The 21,933-nt window shown below is 36.7% G+C and overlaps 1 protein-coding gene across 1 annotated transcript in view; it reads left to right on the forward strand.

Moving 5' to 3' along the window:
- The first annotated feature begins 970 nt into the window (after positions 1 to 970).
- The window catches only part of LOC145268704 (trafficking protein particle complex subunit 8-like), a 121,914-nt gene continuing 100,951 nt past the window's right edge, over positions 971 to 21,933 (forward strand). The window contains exons 1-5 of the mRNA XM_080124241.1: positions 971 to 1,130; positions 4,781 to 5,094; positions 9,362 to 9,465; positions 13,770 to 13,920; positions 15,190 to 15,287. Coding sequence (XP_079980367.1) covers positions 1,007 to 1,130; positions 4,781 to 5,094; positions 9,362 to 9,465; positions 13,770 to 13,920; positions 15,190 to 15,287 — 791 coding nt within the window. The 5' untranslated portion in view covers positions 971 to 1,006. The remainder of the gene's footprint in view (positions 1,131 to 4,780; positions 5,095 to 9,361; positions 9,466 to 13,769; positions 13,921 to 15,189; positions 15,288 to 21,933) is intronic.

The following is a 21,933-nucleotide window of genomic DNA, read 5'->3' on the forward strand; positions in this document are numbered from 1 at the left end:
GGAAATCTTTTTTTGGAAAGGCGACATAAAAGTACGATTTGGTGGTAAAGGGCTAACAAATATTCTTACCATATGCCAAATGTGCCAGTTTTAATATATAAGTTTACCAAAAATACCATCTCTTTATGAAATAAGTTAGCAGCGTAGTTACAAGCGATAGAAAAAAATAAAGGACCTGTTTAGTTTATTCAAGACATTTAAAAAAGGAAACTATTGAAAAAGAAAAAAACCTACTATACATACTTGTTATCAAATAAAGTTTTCCAAAACAAAATATTTCATTTAATTTGATCAAGTAGTTTTTTGCTTTTTTTTTTTTTTTTTTTTTTTTTTATACAGAGGAAAAATCAAATTTTAATGAAATCGATCGTGTCATTGCCGTCTTGCCTATTTCGTGGACAAAGAGGGAGATGCCAGGGGAGATAACTCCAATCACCGCTTCAAGTTTGACAAGTTTTGATGAGATTATTTTGAAACATAGGCAGAAAAAATACCTAAATAAATTTTTTTTTTTTTCACTTATTTTACAGAGTTTTTTTTCTGTCCTTTTTAATCCCTTTTTCATTTTGTCCTTTGTTAATCCCTTTTTCATTTAAAGGCAACCCCTCCTCATCAGTGAAATAGGCAAGATGGCCGCAACATGATCGATTTCATTAAAATTTGATTTTTCTCTGTAAAAAAAAAAAAAAAAAAAAAAAACTACTAAAGTGATTTTTTTTTTTTTTCTGAAACCTTTATTCCATAACGAGTACATACAATACAATATATATTTTTTTTATTTTCAATATTTTAATTTTTAGTACCAAAAACAAAAAATTAAGGAAATTACTTCAATCAAAAAAGTTCGAAAGTACTCATTTCTGTTGCTGCTGATTCTACTTTTCTTTATGCTTAAAAAAATTACGGGTAAAAAAAAAAAAAAATCACATTTGAATCTGGATTTTTTTTTTTCACTCTTTTCTAGGAAGGGGCTGATTATGACATCCCCGAAAATAATCTGTTAAACATGCAAGATGAATTCCCTACCCAGCTTAACGAAAATACAAGTCAAATGGAGCCGGCTACTAACGAACAGGTTGAAACAGGTGTTGAAGCAATGGAAAGTAAGCAACAAGGGACAGGGGAACAAGGCAAGTATTTCCACCTTTTTCTTCTTTAGAGGATCGATTAGGCTTCTGTGACACATGGTGAAGTCAAACAACTGACCCCTGATAATCTTCGGACTTTGGCTCGTGATGTCTAGTCTCCGAGAGGCTATCACATTAAGTCCTGAACGCCTCGGTGTAGAATTCTCTGAAAGCGAAAAGCGAAGCTTGCAGATTCCAGAAAGAAGGAAGACAAACAAATAAAAATTCTATTCTACCAAAAATTAATTTCACAAAATTACAATCTTTTTTACAGATATGTACACGTTCAGTTCTTAGCACAATTTTAAATGCAGTTCTTAGCACATTTTTATAAAGTCTCAAATCTCTCTTTGTTGATGGAACAATGGCGGAATGGAGGGGGGGGGTCAGGCATTGGGAGCGATGTTATTATCTCGAGATTCCACACAAATCTGTCTCCAACCTGAATTCTGTCTCCGATCTGACTAATTTCGAGCAGCATTGACCTTATATAGTCCAGGTCAGGTCGGAAAATCCACTAAGCCAATCAAGTTAAGATACATATCTGGGGGAAACCCCAGATGCGAATTGCGGGTGTGCACTTCACCAATTTGTAATCTGGGACCAAAAATGATATTTGTTCCCATGACCTTAGAGGTTAATCCTTGTCATTCAGAATACCTGACCTGGTGTTCTTCAGGCCAGACAAATGTCATCGTCATTATTCTAACATTTCCTGTTATTGAATTTTTAAACAACAAAATATATATCTGGCCTTTCAATAAAACAAAATATATCTGATTTTGACAATAAAACAAAATATATATCTATATCTTTTGATTCAAGTCTTTTTGATATCCGCTGTCGTCAGGGATTAATTTAACAATTTTAGCATATTTACCCGTTCTTTCTTAGGTCCTAGGGGTTCTCAACCTCCCCAATGGGGAGCAAATTGCTCCCTCGAGTTGATCACGTTACACTTCAAGGACCCCAGAAAACAAGAAAAATAAAAGAATGGCTTTGGATCTACACTGGTCGAAGAAACCAAAACAACCAATCAAACCAATCCGTCGCCATGACAACGACGGCAACAGCGAAAAAAAAGATGCTGATATATTTCAAATTCAGAAAAATGTAATCAGCGTTTCTTTCGGAGAAAGTTAGCCATTAAGAATTTGAAACACGAGTTAGTTGCACGCCTATGGAATTGTCTTCCGTTTTCCTGCTTTCCAGCTGATTACAATATGGTTGTCTTCAAGTCGAACGTAAACAAGTTTTTGATGAGCCGTTCCATATAAGTTAGCAAAGTTACCAAATTTCCATTACTATATTGTCCAATTTCTACTGTACACTCTTTAACCCTTATCCTCAAGTGGCCTTGATAAGTGGTGATGCCTATATAAAAATAACAAAAAAATATGAAAGAAAAAACATTTGTTGTCAACCAGCGTAAACTAAAGGTCGGTCTATCTTTTACTCATCTCATTTGTCAGTCATAAAGAGATATATATATATATATATATATAGTTTACAGGGTTATGGCCCTTACACCGACGTTCTCTTTTGTTTTATTTCTTCTAAATACAGATATATATATATATATATATATATATATATATCGAACCAATGTGAGAGAACTACAAAATGTCGAAAACTCAGAAATCTTGCTAGAGTTTGATATAAAAAAAAAAAAAATATTCGCTCGAACGACAAAAGAAAAATAATAAAAAGGAAAAATATCAGGAAAGAAATAAAACAAAAGAGAACATCGGTGTAAGGGGCATAACCCTGTAAACTATTTCTGTTATAAATTTATCTTCCCAGTGACATAAAGAGGACTAACTCTGTAAGTTATTTCTGTTGTGAATTCGCCTTGTTCTTTTTGTTATTGGGAGCTCAAAAAAAAAAAAGAAAGAAAGCAAAAAGAAGAAAAACTTATGGACTTATATATATATATATATATATTAGTAATTGTCTGTATTTTTGAGATGAGGTGTTTTCATTGATTGAGATTGTCGGACTGACTTCCTCATCTTGGTTGTTATAGTCACAACGTTTCAGGTGCTGAGTTCAATCCTGAACGAAGGCAGTGAAAAGTAACATTTAAAACAGAATCAGCAACTATGTCCCAGAGCCTAGCTAGAGTCCAAACACGGTACCCCCGTAATAATAATAAAGGGTTGGGTTCGAGACTCCTAACAAACGGTTCCCCAGTTCAATACAAAACACCTGATAAAGGCCGGAGGGCAAAACGGCTGAAACATTGTGACTATAACAACCATCATATATATATTATCGTATTTTGAAATTTGTATATATTACCTATTCGTTCTTTGATTCTGTTGATTAGAATAAAAAGGAATATATATATACACATGTTGAATTGATTATCTTTTCATGTTAAAAATATATACTGACTCTTCACTGACCTACCATTTCTTACAGCGACAGAACAGCCGATTGCTGAATAAATCTTATCTATTCATCTAATATCTATTTTATATAACATACAAGCCTATAGTTTGTGTTTAAGTCGAGAAGAGCAGATAATGGTTACCCCCATTTAAAATGCTCTTTTTGATAAAGGAAGTCAATTAAATACAGGCTGGCACATAGCTCCTCGCATCCTTCCCAGCAACCCGAGGATTTTTATTTATTTTTTGTTTTTTTTTAATTCATCACGATCGGATAATAAAGCTAACCTCAGAAGGGGCACGTCACACACTGCACATGTAAACAAATGGATAATAAATCAGATTGCTTGATTTTTCATCACAAAGACTGTTTTAAAAGAAAAAGTAGGGGCAGATATATATTAAATACTTATTTTTTAATGTGTGTTTTTTGTTTTCTTTTCATTAGAAAACTTTAATAAATAAATGTAGAAATCCAGAATAAATACGATTTAAGTTCCTCGCTCTCCCTATAGTCCAGACCTTGCTCCCTGTGACTTTTGGTTATTCCCTAAGCTCAAGGAAAACCTTAGACGCTGTCGTTATGAGACAATTGAGATAAGGATCATTGACACGCTCACACAAGAGGACTTCCATGGGGTATTCCAGAAGTTGTTGGAACGGCACAAAAAGTGCATTGCAGCCAGAGAAGATTACTTCAAAGGGGACTAGAGTTTCATGTGTGCACTATAAATAAAAGTGCTCATACGAGAAAAGTCTGGAAACTTATTGAATGTACCTCGTCTCTAATATAAATCTCACCTCTTTGTCTACCTAAAATTTTCGACAGAGGCGACGAATTTTCACGAGACCAGTATCATTTTGGAAGCTCAACCCTTCAAATGACAAATATCCAAAAATTGGCTAGGAGGGGGTCGCTTTTTTTGCCGATATTTTCGAAAGTCTCTTTTTCGATTGACTAGCTTTAATTTAAATCTTTGTCACTTCCGGTTTGGCGATGGACGCAACGGCAAAAAACGTCACTTTTTTTTTGGGGGGGGGTGCAGCACACACCTTCAAACGCCCGGGCAATGCGAAGCACCCAGGCTAGTAATAATATAAATGTAAACAGACTTTATCATTTGTTATACAAGAATTTCTTGACAAATATGCGAGGTTTCATAAATTTTCAAATTAAATCAGTGTCGAATATTGATTGGGATGGATGTTGGGATGGATGACATCATGGTTTTGTGATGTTTCTTTTTTATTTTTTTTCAGGTGGCCTTGTAAATTCTCCGGGCAGTCCAAAAATCTTTGACCACCCATTGGCCGAAGAGAGTCGTAGCCTTAACGGCAGCATGACCACCACTGATCCCCTCTCTCCTGATGGAACCGGCACAACAATGTCTGGTGTCGCAACCACAACTGGAGGTCACTTTATTATTTCTCCCACGGAGAAGCCCAAGTCGGACCTGCATGGCATGTGTCTGACGATGAGTGACCATGACCGTCTACGTATCTTTCTCCATGAATTCTGCGTACGAGCCCTCATTCCTTGGGCCGAGCGACATATGAGGATACTCAACGATCAGGTAAGTTTTGGTCATCTATTTTTTTGTCACATGATATGCTGCGTAGCATAAGAGGCTAATAGGTAGACACAGCAGCCTAAAAAAGAAAATAGCGGCAGAGTTCTTATAATACAGGTCCTGGATATGACCTTAAACTATATCCAGTGGTGAGGCCTCAGCTTGCGGGCTTTGGGGAGTGTGGAGCCACCTTTTAATTGCCGTTGCTCCCAGGTCCACTCTGACCCGGAGTGGTAGTACCTGTTAGGGTCCCAACTATGGGTTAAATAGAAACCAACTTGAAAAAAAAAAACATATTCTATTAAAACTTTTTCTTCAAAATCACTGGATTCAGCATTAAATAACCTGAAAAGGGTTGATATGCCGTAAAACAAAAACAACCAACCAATCTTATAATACGTCCAACAGGGATCAGCAGCACCCCTCGTAGACCTGTGAACCGGAGTAAGGTTCAACATCGGCTTTGATGGTATGTAATCATGTCTTTAGCTGGCCTTCTGGGTATCTTCGCTGATCTTGGAGTGGTTCTGAAGCTATTGCTTTGTGGATCAACTTTGCCTCTGTTGCAGTGCATAGCGTGGCCAAACCAACAAAGTCTCCTGTTTAAAAGAGCTTTGTTAAGGGAGTCGGTTCTGCTTCATTTTCCAATTTGTGTATTGGATACAAAATGGTGCCAGCAAACCCGCAGAATTTGTTAGAGGCAGTATAAGTCCAGTATTACCAATCTTTTGAAATTCGCAGCTCTCATCGTCGGAGCATCATAAGGAGCATCATCAGCACAATCAACTGATAAATTGTTTCTATTGTGAAATCACAATCGATATAATCTCTTGCGATTTCATGAAATTGTTTGATAGGGTCCCACATACAAGACTCTTGGAGAAAATTTGTTCAGATCGGATGGATTAAAGGATTTTTAATGAACAGAAAACCAAGAGTGTTGATGAATGGAGCTGCTTCCGAGTGGTATGATGTGATAAGTGGTCTCTGTCAGGGATTGGCCCTAGTGCCCCTAGTTTTTGGTCCCCCGATTTATCGGAGAGGGACCTATGTTTTCAGTGGTGTCTGTGCATCCATCCATTAGTCCGGACAATTGCCAGATAACCATTCATTAGTTTTTCCTAAAATTTTGCCACAAATTGTATTTTATTAAACAGATGTGCACAGTAAAAAAAATTTTTTTTTTTTTGCGAAAATTCTCGTTGCATCCCCGGAGGCTCAAAAGAGGTCAACATGTCCTAAAATGACCAAAAATGACACGTTTTGCCCTATAACTTTTGATCCATGAGTGATGTCTATTCATGCACGCTCCTGCTAATCCTCCATTATGAAGGCAACTGAACATACACACTTGCCTTACCCCTAACCCTTCTCACATTCATCATTTCTTCACTATTTTTTGTGGCATCATCTCACATGCAGCATCAGAGGAGGACTACACATGCGCGGCTTTTTGTTATTATTAATGACTTGCCATGCTGCTCGGAAAACGGTAGTGATATATGAGGGGCGTGCAATAAGTAATGCCTTTGACCCACTTCCCATAGAGCAACGAAACTTGGCACAGTTATTAGTCTTTCTCTACATAGGAACCACCCAGAGTTATGCATTTCTCCCATCGTTTGATGCAGCTCTGGAGACCGTTTTTGTAGAACACCCCAGGTTGGTCCTCCAACCACGACGTGACTTCAGAAATCAAGGCTGCATCATCTGGGAAACGCTTTCCTTTCAAAAACAACTTCATGGCTGGGAAGAGGTGAAAGTCAGAGAGTGCAAGCTCAGGAGAGTAGAGAGGATGGGGGAGGATTTCATAACCACACGCCCGTGCTTCTGATCTGGCGACATGCGAGTTGTGGACCGGAGCGTTGTCCTGCAGGAGGAGATTACCTTTGCTGATCTTGTCCTGCCTCTTGATTTTGATAGCTTCCCTTAATTTCTTCAAAAGTGAAGGATAATAGGCTCCTGTAATTGTGGTACCCTTTGCCAGGAAATCTGTCATCACTACTCCGTCCTGGTCCCAGAAAACTGTGAGCATGACCTTACCAGCAGAGGGCTGCACCCTTGCCATTTTTGGAGGTGGTGAGTCCAAGTGCTTCCACTGCATTGACTGGGCTTTGGTCTCTGGATCATAGTGATGGACCCGGGTTTCATCCTGTGTAATCAGTCTTTTGAAAAACTTTGGCACATCTCCAAATTCATCCTCGAGCACTTGACGCGTTCTCACTTCTAGAATGGTGTGAGCAACCTGGGAATCCATCTGGCAGACACCTTATGCATATGCAAATGGTCATGAATGATAGTTTCCACAGACCCTGTACTAATCTTGACATCTTGGGCTATTTGGCGAATAATAATGCGGCGATCTTCCAAAATAGGAGCCTGAAATTGACGGACAAATGCCTCATCAATGGCAGAAAGGGGGGGTGGGCAAGTCTGGGAGTTGTTTCCACAGACTTCCGGCCATGTTTGAATTCACGATGCCAACGTTTTACAAGGTCATATGATGGGGCATTATCACCATAAGTTTCTTTCATTTCATAAAAAGTCTCCTGTGGTCTGTGTCCTTTCAAATACAAAAACCAGATCACTGCTCGACATTCAACAGGCTCCATTTCACACCTGACTCGGTTCAAACACCTGTAAAACACAAACCACAATTAGTTCAGAGCTGTAATTTGCTACATAACCCGTAGAGATATAAATCATTTCACATGCAAAATTTCAGCTAGATCAGACAACTGGAAGTGAGTCAGGGGCATTACTTATTGCATGCCGCTCGTATATCTATATGCAGATGACACTAAAATCTTCAAGACAATACGGGTCCTGGATATGACCTTAAACTATATACGATGATGAGGTCCCAGCTAGCGGGCTTTGGGGAGTGTGGAGCCACACCTTAATTGCCGTTGCTCCCAGGTCCACTCTGACCCGGAGTGATAGTACCTATTAGGGTCCCAACTATGGGTTAAATAGAAACTGATTTGAAGAAAAAAAAAAAACAAATATATTCTATTAAAAACTTTTTTCTTCAAAATTACTGGATTTAGCATTAAATGGCTTGAAAAGGGTTGATATGCTGTAAAACAAATACAACCAAGCAAGACAATAGGAGAAGATGACTGTTTAAGACTACAGAGACCTGGACAACATGAAAAGATGGACAGAGAAATGGCTGCTGAGTTTTCATCTTGATAAGACAAGATACGGTGATGAATGAAAGGGAATATCATCTTCATGGGGGAGTAGAACATTCATCCACAGAAAAAGACATTGGAGTTATTATTGATGATAAATCTTTCTCCTCATATGGCGGAAAAGGTGAATAAGGCGAACAGGTAAGAATTATAAGAACGTTTGTGGCTCTTGATGCGGACATATTCAAACAACTGCATGTGGCTCTGGTTTGGCCTCACTTAAAATATGCTAATCAAGTATGGAATCCATTTCTCATGAAAGACATAGAAGCAAAAGACGGGGTGCAACGCTGAGCCACAAAACTTATACGAGATATGAAAAATAAACCATATGAGGAGAGATTAAGAACATTAAACCTCCTTACGTTATCTTATAAGAGATCAAGATGAGACGTACAAGATAGTGAGTGGGAAACACGATAAAGGGTGTATCGAGAACATGTTTTGGGAAGAGGCAACACAGGTTGACAAGAGGTCATTCAAGACTCAAGAAGAGGAAGTACTCTTTCCCGTGTCGAGTGATCGACACGTGCAATGTGCTACCTGAATCGGTTATAAAAAGTGAAACAAGACTTAAGTTTGAAAAGAGCTGGATAAATTCTGGAAAAATAATGATCAGAAATATAATTATAAGGCACACATCAACCCATGCATCAACATCGTCGACCATCAAATTAGAGATGACGGCGACGACGACGACGACTGACAAAGTAGAGATGACGGTGACAAAGGTGTTGAGCCAGAGTCACAGGCTGAGCCTCTTCCAAGACGTCATCTGTAAGCGATCTTTGGATGAGATCACAGACGTGGTTTTAGACAATTGAAAGCATGCGAGGTGTTGTTGATTCAGGCAGCAATATTATTCTACCCCTGACATTTTGCCAACATTCAATCAACCATAGGATATGTAAGGCATAAACTGAAGATTTCTTTTGCACCAAATAGGTTTTTATTCTAAAAAGAATAATGCATTTTGTTAACAATTCCATGGGTGACCCTCTTGTGTGGGTGAGGATCACTCTATATAACTGACAATGAAATATTATAATTTTCTTTTTCTTTTTATTTTGCAGTTAACTTCAAGAAAAGGATTTCATCGATCTTTCTTCAGTGCAACTCGAAAAATATTTGGGAAACCGACAGGGCAAATAGTTACGAGTCAAAATACGACAGTTGTGTAAGTCTTTTTTTTTTTTTTTTTTATCAAGCTGTTAGCTTTTCTGAACAAATGAGTCAGACTAGTGGAACCCAATCTGTATGTGCCTAAAATTAAACGTAAACTGCTTATCCTTGGAACATAATACTGCAGAGCTGCTTCCCAGTTGACTGTGACATGGTCGTTTTCAAGTTCAACGTGAACGAGTTCTTGTTGAGCCGTTTTCTTAAATAATTAATTTTTACCTAATTTCTCTCATCATTGATCATCAGTGTTTTCTTACCTGGCACTCATAACCTTAAGTGACTTCTGGACCTTGATAAGTGGTGACTCTGTAGTATAAAAAAAATTAAAAAATAAGGATTTTCTATAAGACATTCTACACCAATTGTTAATAATATCCCTTTTGAAATCTGGTGCTATCTGATCAGGCTGTCTGAAGATATTGGCTTCCTGAGACGAGGTCCTGGATATGACCTTAAACTATATCCGATGGTGAGGCCCCAGCTTGCGGGCTTTGGGGAGTGTGGAGCAACCCTTTAATTGCCATTGCTCCCAGGTCCACTCTGACCCGGAGTGGTAGTACCTGTTAGGGTCCCAACTATGGGTTAAATAGAAACCGACTTGAATAAAACAAATATATTCTATCAAAAATTTTTCTTCAAAGTCACTGGATTCGGCATTAAATAACCTGAAAAGGGTTGATATGCCGTAAAACAACCAACCAACCAATCCTGAGACGAAATGCACCTAAAATTGATGCTTTTTGTTTTTCTGCTTCCTTTTGCAAAGCTTAATTATGTTCTGCAAAACCAAAAACAAAAACAACCCCCCACCACTTTTCCTTCTTCCCATTTCCCCTTTCTCTTTTTATCTCCTCCACTTCCTGACTGATTTCCTAACTTCAAATGTGCCAAGCATTAATTTTGTAACCCTTTTCTCTCACCCATTGCAAAACTCGTTCATGTTCTGCAGGGTAGGGAACAAAACCGATAAAATCCACTATAAAACAACCAAACCAAACACTACAAACTAGCGATTGAAGATACAAAGAGTTTGAAGAATAAAAACCTTCTACAAAATAACTGGATGCAACATGAATACTATTTCCAAAATAACTGCGTTAAATTACTCAAAAAGGGTTGATATACCGTAAAACAAACCAAACATTTTTAATTCATAAAAATAAAACTGGAAATAAACCAAACTCTACAAATAAATATTTAAAGATATAAAGAATTTGAAGCATAAAAACCATGAATGAATGAAGCTGCCTCACAACCAAACCAAACATTAATACTCTAACCCTTTTCCCTCTTCCATTGCAAAACTCATTCATGTTCTGCAGGACAGTGAACAAAAACATTAAAATTCAACAACAACCAAACCAAACACTACAAACTAGCGTTTGAAGGTACAACTAACTTGAAGGATAAAAACCTTCTAGAAAATAACTGGATGCAACATGAATACTATTTCCAAAATAACTGGATTCGGCATTAAATAACTCGAAAAGGGTTGATATGCCGTAAAACAAAACATTGCACATTAAATAACCCAAAAAGTTACTTTTAATGTATCTAAAACCAAGCTTTTATCTTTACATCATCAATGCTCTGATCCCCATCTGGCATCAATTGAAATGAATGGCTCTCGTCTTGGGGAGGCCTCATCTTCTGGGTTTGACTTTTACTCCTGATCTTAAGTGGAACACATACATTAAATCCGTTGCCAAGGCTGCTGGAAAAATAATGGGATACTTCTATCGATCCAGTAAATATCTCACTGCTGATGCAATTCTGTATCTATATAAGAGCCAGGTATGTCCAAGAATGGAGTACTGTTGCCACATCTGGGCAGGAGTTGCTAGAAAGGACTTATCCTGCCTTGATAGAGTTCAAAATAGATTTTGTAGCCTTGTAGGGGATGTCCTTTTCTCTTCCCTGCAACCTCTTTCTCACAGAAGAAATGTTGCGAGTTTGTCTCTGCTTTATCGTTATTTTCATGGCAAGTGCTCGGCTGAGCTCCAATCTATGGTCTCCTCCCCCCCCTCGCCAAACTTTTACAAGAAACACCCGTCTAGCAGAAATCACTACCAATAATTTCCCCCACTCTTTATCTGTACCTAAACCTAAATGTAGATTCCATGAGCAAAGCTTCTTTCTTAGAACTGCACGCCTATGGAATTGTCTTCCGTTTTCCTGCTTTCCAGCTGATTACAATATGGTTGTCTTCAATAATAATGTAATCTATATATTAATACGATAATTGTTATGCACTTCCATTTCTTGTCATAAATAATTTTACTAAGAATTCTTCATAAGTTTTGGTTTTGGTTTCGATTATAGCTGATGGAACTTAAATCATCTTTTCTTTTTTTTTTTTTTTAATAAATAATTTTATCAAGAATTTTTCATAAGTTTTGGTTCCAGATTCGATTATGGCTGAAGGAACTCAAGTTATATATATATATATATATATATATATATATTTTATTTTCATATGTTTTTATTTTGGTTTCAATTCCAGCTAATGCACCCAAGTCATATGGATATATTTTTTTTATTTTTGAAATCGCAACTTTATGATATATAAAAATCGATAGAACATTAACTCTATAATAATATATATACGAAATCTGCAAGAATTAAAATATCATATTTAAGTGTACTTTATGACCGGGCTTTGCTGGACAGTCGTGTTAGCTTAGATAAATACTTTTGCAGTTTTAACAAAAGAACTACACTAATACCAGAACGTCTCCATATACACTGAACATCTACAGAATGCCAACATCAATATATTACATACGAATGAGTGGCCTGTGAAATTTCCACAGGTCCCGCTAATTTATATTATAATACTAGCATGGATATCTGGCGTTGACCAGGTGGACATGAAATTCGGTTTGGACAGAGCTGCTATATAAAGAATATTGAGCATCCCCCTGAAAAGAAGGGAAAGAAGTTTGAAGAAATGTGCTGGAACCCCCCCCCCCTAAAAAAAATAAATGAATCGCAGCAACTTTTGTTTCAATCAAAAAAGCAGAGAGTGCCCGTGTGGCCACACAAAAAAAAAAATTAGCCGCAGTAGGCAGGCTCGAACATGAAAAAGGAAAAGAAGGGAAAAAAGCTAACGCGCTAGTTGTCACAGCCACGACGACTTATGAGGTCATGACCCTTCAAAATAATGTTTTTCCTAACCCCCCCCCCTAAAAAAAAACAAATGAATCGCAGCAACTTTTGTTTCAATCAAAACAGCAGAGAGTGCCCGTGCGGCCACATTCAGTTTGCTAGGCTTACATGACTTACAAAAAATCTCAACGCAAAAAGTGACCCCCACTTTGCAAGAAATGATCCAGTTGACCACCATGGAATTAATCTTTTTTTCTAATTTTCAGATACTATGTGTCGTAGGGATCCGTCTTTCAGATGGTACTGGTTTTGACCCAGTCCGATGCAGCTGACTAAATTTTTTAGCGGACATACAAACACATACATTTACACACAAACTGACATTTAAGATTTATATACAGGACGAGCCTGGGTGCCTGGCATTGCCCGGGTGTTTGGAAGTATGTGTTGAGCAAAATAATTTAAAAAAAAAAAAAAAAGCGGTAGCAGGTAGGCGTGACGTGAAGGTAGAAAAGAAAGTGATAGAAAATCTGACGTCTTACCGTCACTCCATGACGCGTTCAAATTTAATGTAGTCAATTCAAAAAATGACTTGCAGAAATGACATTGCTTTTAAACCTCCCACGAAAGCAAATAGGACACAAGGTCATTTTTAATGTCGGGGGGGAAACCAGCTCCCCCAAAAAAGGGAGCACTCTAGCAGTATCCAAATAGTATTTGGTAATTGTTTCAGTATGAAGGGTTTCCCCTACATTGACCAAGGATCAATTACAGAACAGATACTATCCGGCCCGAAGGCCAGGTAGTTGCGTTCAATTAGCTTCACTTTGTCTTTTTCATATAAATAAGCATTCGAAACGACGGCACAGTGGGAATTTTTTAAAACCCGATCAAAAAACAGCAAAGAAACCATTTCTGTTTGCGAATGTGAGATATTATGATTTAGGAAGTATGCGAAAACTTCTCGCGGAATCTAACCGCTCACGCTCATTTTTCCTTTTATATAATAGATGAATAGGGTAACTTATCAACCGTTATTTTAAGCTAGCAAGTCTCAGATCTTGGTTCTTGTTTTTTTTTTTTGTATGACAAAAAATACAAACAATTTAATTCTCTTTTAGTAGTTTTATGTATTTGATTTTTATAACAAATGAACGATAATGCAAATCACTGTTTTTCTTTTTATTGCAGCTACACAACGGAAGCTCCCGAATTGCAAATGCGACGTCTAGCAGATTTGGCATTCTTATTCCAGATGTATGATTTTGCCTACCATACTTATCAGACTGCTAAGCGGGACTTCAACAACGACCATGCGTGGTTACATTATGCGGGCGCTTTGGTATGTACCAATATTGATTCATCTTAAACATTTTTGCTTATTACTTAACAAGAAGAAAACCTGAATCGTGTTTCTTGTGAGTTGGTTCCCTATGGATTCTGAAACAGCTAGGTTGATTTTTTTAAATTTCACACAGTTACTTGATGTGTCCGGGAATGTTCTTACATAGGTTTTGTATCGGAATGTGTTTGATAAGTATCGAAAAATCAATACAAAAAAAAAAAAACAATTACTGAAGTAAGTTCGATTTTGACCAAAGTTAACACTTTCATACAAGCGAACATCACAATGATGTTAGGTTGTATAAAAGTGTTAACTTTGGCCAAAATGCAAATAGCGCCAAGTCATGACCTTGTGTATGAGTACGAAAGCCTCTCAAAGAAACAAAGGAAAGAAATTTGATACAAGTTTTTTTTCTTCATGTGAAAGAGAGACGTTTATTAAGTCGTTTCATCACCAAACCACTGACACGTATTTCTCAAGCCAGCTACACTTTGGTCACATCCCTGTTTCTCCTCTCAGGGTCAATTAAGTTTCCAAGTCTGCAGCTACAACCAGCTACTATGTCTTCAGCTTACCCCATGGCACATGGTCGTCCAATAATTTTGTAAAAAGTCCAGATTTTTTTTTTAACAGTTCCTGTCGCACCAACATGTGCTTAAAAGTCCTATCATGCCGCCACATGGTTAAAGTTTCTCTCTCCGCCAGATGCTTTTTTATTTTTGTTCTCTCTCTGCCATGTGCTCTTGTAGAGACAGGCTCACAACGTCTCTTCTGTGGGAAAGCAATTGCAGGAAAGAGAAAAAGATATAAGAAAATAATTTACTCTTTTTTTTTTTTTTTTTTTTTTTATTAATGGAGGTCACCACTTATCAAGGCTTAGAAGCCACTCGGGGATAAGGGTTATTGTGTGTACAGTAATCAATGGGGTAGTATTGTAGTATTCGTTAGTATTGGAGATTTGATAAAGTGTCATTACTTAAGGGGGCAGTTCATCAGGAATTTGTGTATGTTGGACTTGAAGACATCCAAGTTGAAGTTATATTGTTTGACTTGTATATGAACATAAAATTTTAATTGTTTAATTCACATAATGTAATTCCTCTTGTATATTGATGTTCTGTCTTGAATATTGAGCTTTTTTTTCTTCTTCTTCCAGGATAGGATTTATCTATAAATATGAATATTTATATTTCCGTTTGAAATTCTGAAATGTGTAACGTTTCTTTTTATTGTATTTATATCCTGTTTTTTCTCTCCCCCCCTCAGGAAATGGCCTGCGTAACCTTTTTCATGCAAGACAATGGTAGACCGTATCCTCACCATTACATGGAGTCTGCTGTCACTACTTACCTCGCTACCTGCAGGTACATCACCTTTTTAATATGTACAAAACAAAAGTGTCATATTCCAAAAATCACAAAGTTTTTTGTTTTTTTTTTACTTATTTATTTTACAAAGGAGTCACCTTATCAAGACCCGGTTCTGGATATGACCTTAAACTATAGCCAGTGGTGAGGCCCCAGCCTGCAGGCTTTGGAGAGTGTGAAGCCACCCTTTCATTGCCATTGCTCCCAGGTCCACTCTGACCTGGAGTGGTAGTACCTGTTAGGGTCCCAACTAGTGGTTAAATAGAAACCGACTTGAAAACAACAAATATATTCTATTAAAAAATTTTTCTTCAAAATCTTTGGATTCAGCATTAAATAACCTGAAAAGGGTTGATATGCCGTAAAACAAAAACAACCAACTTATCAAGACCCAGAAGCCAATCGAGGACAAGGGTTTTATGAGTGTTTGTTAGTCATTGGGGCAATAGCGTAGTAATTGCTCAGGGTGGAAATTGGTATAATTTGATTAATTAAGGGGACAGTTCAACAAGTTTATGTTGGACTTGAAAATAACTATATTGTAGTCATCTGGAAAGCAGGCCAGCAGTACAGAGTTCCACAGGTGTGCAGTTCTAAGAAAGAAACTTTGTTCATGGAATCTATGTTTAGCTTTAGGCACAGATAAAAAGAGGGGGAAATTATTGATTGTGGTTTTTAGCTAGACAAGTGTTTTTTGTGAAAGCTTGGCGAGGGAGGACCATAGATTGGAGTTCAGACGAGCACTTGCTATAACAATAAATAACAGACAGGCTCGCAACATCTCTTCTGTGGAAAAGAGATTGTATGAAAGAGAAAAGGGATTTCCCCACTAGGCTACGAAGTCTATTTTGAACTCTGTCAAAGCAGAATAAGGTCTTTCTAGCAGCTTCTGCCCAGATGTGGCAACAGTACTCCATCTAAGTGTTTTTTGTGAAAGTTTTTTTTTATGAGGAAGCAAGGATAGTATGTTTCGCTCAGCCATCTTTAATAAAGGAAGACAACTGAAATTCAGCTACCAAGATCAAAATCAGCCTTGTAATGGCTACAATTTATAATTAAAATTGCTAAAAATCATAAACAAGTATATAAAAAAAAAACCTACTTGATCAACTTATGTGATTTTTGGAATATGACATTTTCATTCCATATAGCGAAGATTTTTTTCTTTCATTTTTGTTTTTTTTAATTCGGTTGAATTCTGGCCAACCACCAAATTTTTATTATGGAGAGGGAAAAAAAAATAATAGAAAAATGGGTTATTACCAAATTTGGAAAGCGAATATAGGTACTTTACAGTTGAGTCAAGACATTATAAATGAAAATATAGGGGTGGGGGGGAAAAAAAAAGGGTTATATTGCACATATCCGTCATGGAACGAAGTTCTCCTAAAAAAAAAGTTCACTACATTAAGTAGTTTTTTTTTACAGCAGAAAAACAATTTATGATACCAAGCAAAAGATTCGATTTTTAGGAAGAAAAGCTAGAATTAAATATGGGGAGGGAGTGTCGGCGCTTTACATGGAGTTATCTCCACGTGGCATGTTCAGCAAATTCATAATGGCTGACTTCAATGCGCTTTCATAAGAACGTGTTTTTCCGCTGTAAAAAAAAAAAAACTACTCGATCAAATTAAATGAAATTTTTTTTCCGGAGATCTTCAGTTCAAAACGGATACGTACAATATAACCTTTTTTTCGATATTTTCATTTTTAAATGTTTTGACTAAACTGTACAAGTACCCAAATATTTTTTTATATTTCATACTTTCACTGTTTTCTTACTTGCGTCAACATCATTAGATGGAAGTTCCATGTTGTCTGATATTTCAGGAAATTTGCATTCACATCTTTAGTTCAAATGTATATACTGGAGACGTTTGAATTAAAATCAAACTCATATCTGAAGAAGGAAAATTTTCCGAAATATCATACAGTACAAAACTTGCATCTGACCATGCCGATGCAAGTAAATTCTCGATGGTCCCCAGTGTGGTACGTTATTAACAGACAATCGTTATTCAGGAAGTTGTGCGTGCTGGGGCCTGTCACTCTATGGTTATCGGTCGGGATACAAATCTGTTGAGACAGTAATTGAACAAAATTATTGGCTAATCTGTATTTTCCTCACATTTATTATTTCGAATGAAGTGGGTTTTGGCATTCTAAAATAAGTAAAAATAAATGATTTTCCTTGATATGATAATTTCCCACCTCAAAGTAAAGAAGGGCTAAATAAATTTCCCGCTCTGATAATTAATCCATTTCATTAACCCCTATACTCCAGCTGATTTTGGCCTTGAGAAGTGGTGTCCCATTAGTTTAAAAAAGAGAAAGACTTTATAATTAAAGTTGAACACATATTTGAAAAAGGGATTTTCAATTCACTTGTGGAAGGAGACGTTGCGTGCTCGGTTTGTTTCTGTTGCAACACTGAGACCACGCAGCTGACATTGCGACCGGTCTCTGAACGAAGCCACAATTTGACCCCCAGACCAAGCAGGTGATCACGGCCTGTGCAGTGAATGTGCATAAATGTGTGTTCAGTACTTCCGCATTTACCAACCTGTGGTTTCCACAAAGTTTCCTGGGTGTGCTCGGTCGCTGACAAGAATAATCGGAAGTAGCCAATCATGAAACGTTAAACCGCTACGAGAAAATTGTAATGATAACTAGGAAAAACATGGAAATACAATAAATAAAATTACAAACATGTATCTAACCATAAACCCTAACCAAACGCTAGCCTGTGCGATTAAAATTAATTTTTTTATTCATCCAAATTACGAAAAAAAAATAGCCTTTGTATTAGCAAAAAACAGACAGCGCGTTTGTAAAAAAAAAAAAAAAAAAGTCGAGGCATGCTCGGCCTTCGCATAATCACGTTGACACACCGGTTCTCGCCAGATCACCGAAGTTAAGCAACGTTGAACCTGACCAGTACCAGATGGGTGACCATTTGGGAAGGCTATATGTACCTTCTGGGAAGGTTGGGCATGGGGCCAGCACCCTCACCCTATAAAAAGAACTCCTCGCTACAAAAACATCTGCAAAATGTTGTAGATGGCCTATGCCCCTCTAGGAGCTCAAGGGCTATGGATGCTCAGCTTTCCTTTTTCGGTTATTTCCGTCAGCTGCCAAGAGAGCCTGAGCTAACTTTATGGAAATCGTGGGTAGGTAAATGCAGAAGCGACACCTGTTCCCATATATGATTATTGTGTGATGTTTGTATATGTGTGCATTTGTTTTTGCTTTGAAAAAAATAAGTTAAAATAAGTGATCTTCCTTTATATGAGAATTTCCTCATAGTAAAAAAAAAGGGCCAAATAAATTTCCCGCTCTGACGATCCATTTCATTAACACCTATACTCCAGCTGATTTTGGCCTTGAGAAGTGGTGTCACATTAGTTTTTAAAAAAAAAAAAAGAAAAGGACTTTATAATTAAAGTCGAACACATATTTGAAAAAAGGATTTTCACCTGACCATGTTGACGCAAGTAAAAAACAATGCATATATAAAATATAAGAAATATAGGTGCAAATCTATAAAACGAGTAGTTTCCAAGATATGAAGAATTTTACGTAAATTGAGCACCCACAAACTTGAATTTACGCCGCTGAAATACACATTTGCCTAATTTTTGTTGGAGGAGCGTCAACGTGTGGGTGCTCAATTTATGTAAAATTCTTCATATCTGGGAAACTACTCATTTGCTGGAATTTTAAACGTTATTTTCGTTTTCAACATCCTCAAAAACTTATGTCTTAATTTTCCAAGTTTTTTTTTCTATAGTGTGGAAAGTCGATTGTCTGCCCCTTTGCCGATCTTATATTCCCAATAGGTGTCGCTAGCAATGTATCATTCAAAAACAAGATGGTTGGAAGTTTTTCTTCGATAAAATTTCTCATAATATTTGATTTTCTTAAATAAAAAAAAAAAAAACTACTTGATCGATTTACGTGATTTTTGGAATATGACATTTTCATGCAGTGACAAGTACGTACATTATAAAGATTTTTTTCAGATTTTTATAGTAAAAAAAGATTACTAGTGGCCCATTTATAGACTTGCACCAAAATATAAATATACATTTAAATATAACTCTAGCCTGTGCGATTAAAATTAATTTTTTCATTCTTCCAAATTATGAAAAAAGTAGCCTTTATTGTTAGCTAAAAAAAAGACAGCGCATTTGTAAAAAAAAAAAAAAAAAAAAAAAATTGAGGCATACTCAGACTACCTTTTTTGGTTATTTCCGTCAGCTGCTAAGAGAGCCTAAGCTAACTTTGTGGAAATCGTAGGTCGGTAAATGCAGAAGCGACACCTGTTCCCATATATGATTACTGTTTGATGTTTTTATATGCAAACGTTTGTTTATGGTTTGAAAAAAAATAATGGGTTTCGGCATTCTAAAATAAGTTAAAATAAATGATCTTCCTTTGTATGAGAATTTCCCACCTTATAGTAAGAAAGGGCCAAATAAATTTCCCACTCTGACAATTAATCCATCTCATTAACCCCTATACTCTAGCTGATTTTGGCCTTGAGAAGTGGTGTCACATTATTAGTTTATAATTTTTTTTTATTATTATTCAATTTAAATTTAATTAAATTCAATTCAATTTATTAAAGTCTTTTTTTTTTATTTTTTTTTTTTTTTTTTTTTTTTAAGTCGAACACATATTTGAAAAAGGGATTTTCAATGCAGACTTTCACCTGACCATGTTGACACAAAAAAAAAACCATAATATAAGAAATATAAATATACAAGTATCATCATCAGCAGCATCTCTGCTGTTTTAACAGCATCGGCGACCACGGCTCTCCACATTGTAGAGCCATGGTAATCTCGGGAAGATAAGTCAAGACGGCAGTTTCACGTTGCTTTCCGTCTTGTAAAAAAAAAAAAAAAAAATAGTTCCAGCAGATCCTGTACTATATTATTTTTCATCATTTTTTTTTTAAACTTTTATTAATTTCAACATGCCATGCAAGTACATAAGTGTTTTTACTTAAAATGTATTTCTAGAAATCCCATTATACTACATAAGCACCATTGGACTTGTGTTTTAGTTTGATCAGAGTAAGAATTCTCACTTGCAAATCATTCAGTAGCAGAAATCGAATATAATTGTTAATTTAAAAAAAAAAAAAAAAATTTAGCATTTGTTACTTTTTTTTTTTTTTTTTTTTTTTTTTATATAAAGAATTATGAATGAATGGAGTAAGTTCAGGGAACTTATGACATTATTAATCACTAGAGCGTTACTACTGTCGAACAAGGGAAGAATCTATCAGGTATGTGATGATGTATGGAAGTGAAACCTAGCCAGTGAGAGATGAAGACGTGCGTTGCATGGCGAGAAATGGACATCTCAGTCAGTAAAGGTTTGTGTGCCTCTCAGAAAGAGAATAGATCCTGGGGCGGCTCTTAGCTAATGGATTGTGTTCTGTTGGACGCGTGTTTTGGTTTGGTCAGAGTAAGTACCGGATGCCTTTAATAAGTTTCCAGACTTTTTTTTGTAAGGGCACTTTTCTTGATAGTACACATATGAAACTTTGGTCCCCTTTGAAGTAATCTCCTCCGGCTGCAATGCATTTGTTGTACCGTGCCAACAATTTTTGGAAGACCTTCTGGAAGTCCTCTTGTGTGAGTGTGTCCATGACCCCTTGTCACAGCCTCTTTCATCACCTCAATTGTCTCATAACAACAGCCTCTAAGGTTTTCCTTGAGCTTAGGGAATAACCAAAAGTCACAGGGAGCAAGGTGAAGAATCATCTTAATGCCCATCTTGGTCAAATAGTCTGTGACAAGGATGGAGCACCTTTGGGACAAACTTCGCGCAAATCTTCCGCATCTTCAGTTCCTCACAAATAATTGTGTGTACAGTTCCCACACTGACATCAAACTATGCACTTATTGTCTCTATAAACACACGACGATCCTTATCCATGAAATTCTTTATTTGGCCAATCAACTCTAGTGTTCTGACTTCCATACTCCTTCCACGCCTCATCATCACTCACAAACTCCCTGCTTTCCTTGAATCTCTTATGCCATTAAAAAACTGATGCTTTCTGTAGCATTTTTTCCAAGTTTAAAAAAGAATTTTATTGCATATCCTTTTTCTAAAATGTCCTTACGCCCAGTTTGCATTTTTGAAATTCACCAGCTGTGACAATCAGGCTTTAGTAGGATGTATTCCGATTCATGATGTAGCTGTTCATTTCAATAAAAATTGGCCAGTCATCTCATAAGATGTATAGCAATAGCATACTGAATTTTCAAGCGTTTATGTCAATTTTAAATGACTGTACAAAATGTCTGGGAACTTATTGAAGGCAATTTGGTGGGATCCTTCTACCGCTCCAGTAGATATCTCACTGCTTATGCAATTCTTTATCTATATAAAAGCCAAGTACATCCAAGGATGGAGTACTGCTGTCACATCTGGGCAGGATAAGCTGCTAGAAGCAGTTTATCCTGCCTTGACAGAGTACAAAATGCCCTTTTCTCTTCCCTGCAACCTCTTGTAATATACAGCAAATTTGCCAAGAATTTATTTTTTCTATCTTCACATTTCTCAATTGAACTAAAATATTTTAATTTTTCATGACCAACAGATACAAAATCTTTTATTATTA

Source organism: Euprymna scolopes, chromosome 44 (assembly GCF_053919585.1).
Source record: "Euprymna scolopes isolate OS-2025 chromosome 44, ASM5391958v1, whole genome shotgun sequence".
NCBI classification, from domain to species: Eukaryota; Metazoa; Mollusca; class Cephalopoda; order Sepiida; family Sepiolidae; genus Euprymna; species Euprymna scolopes.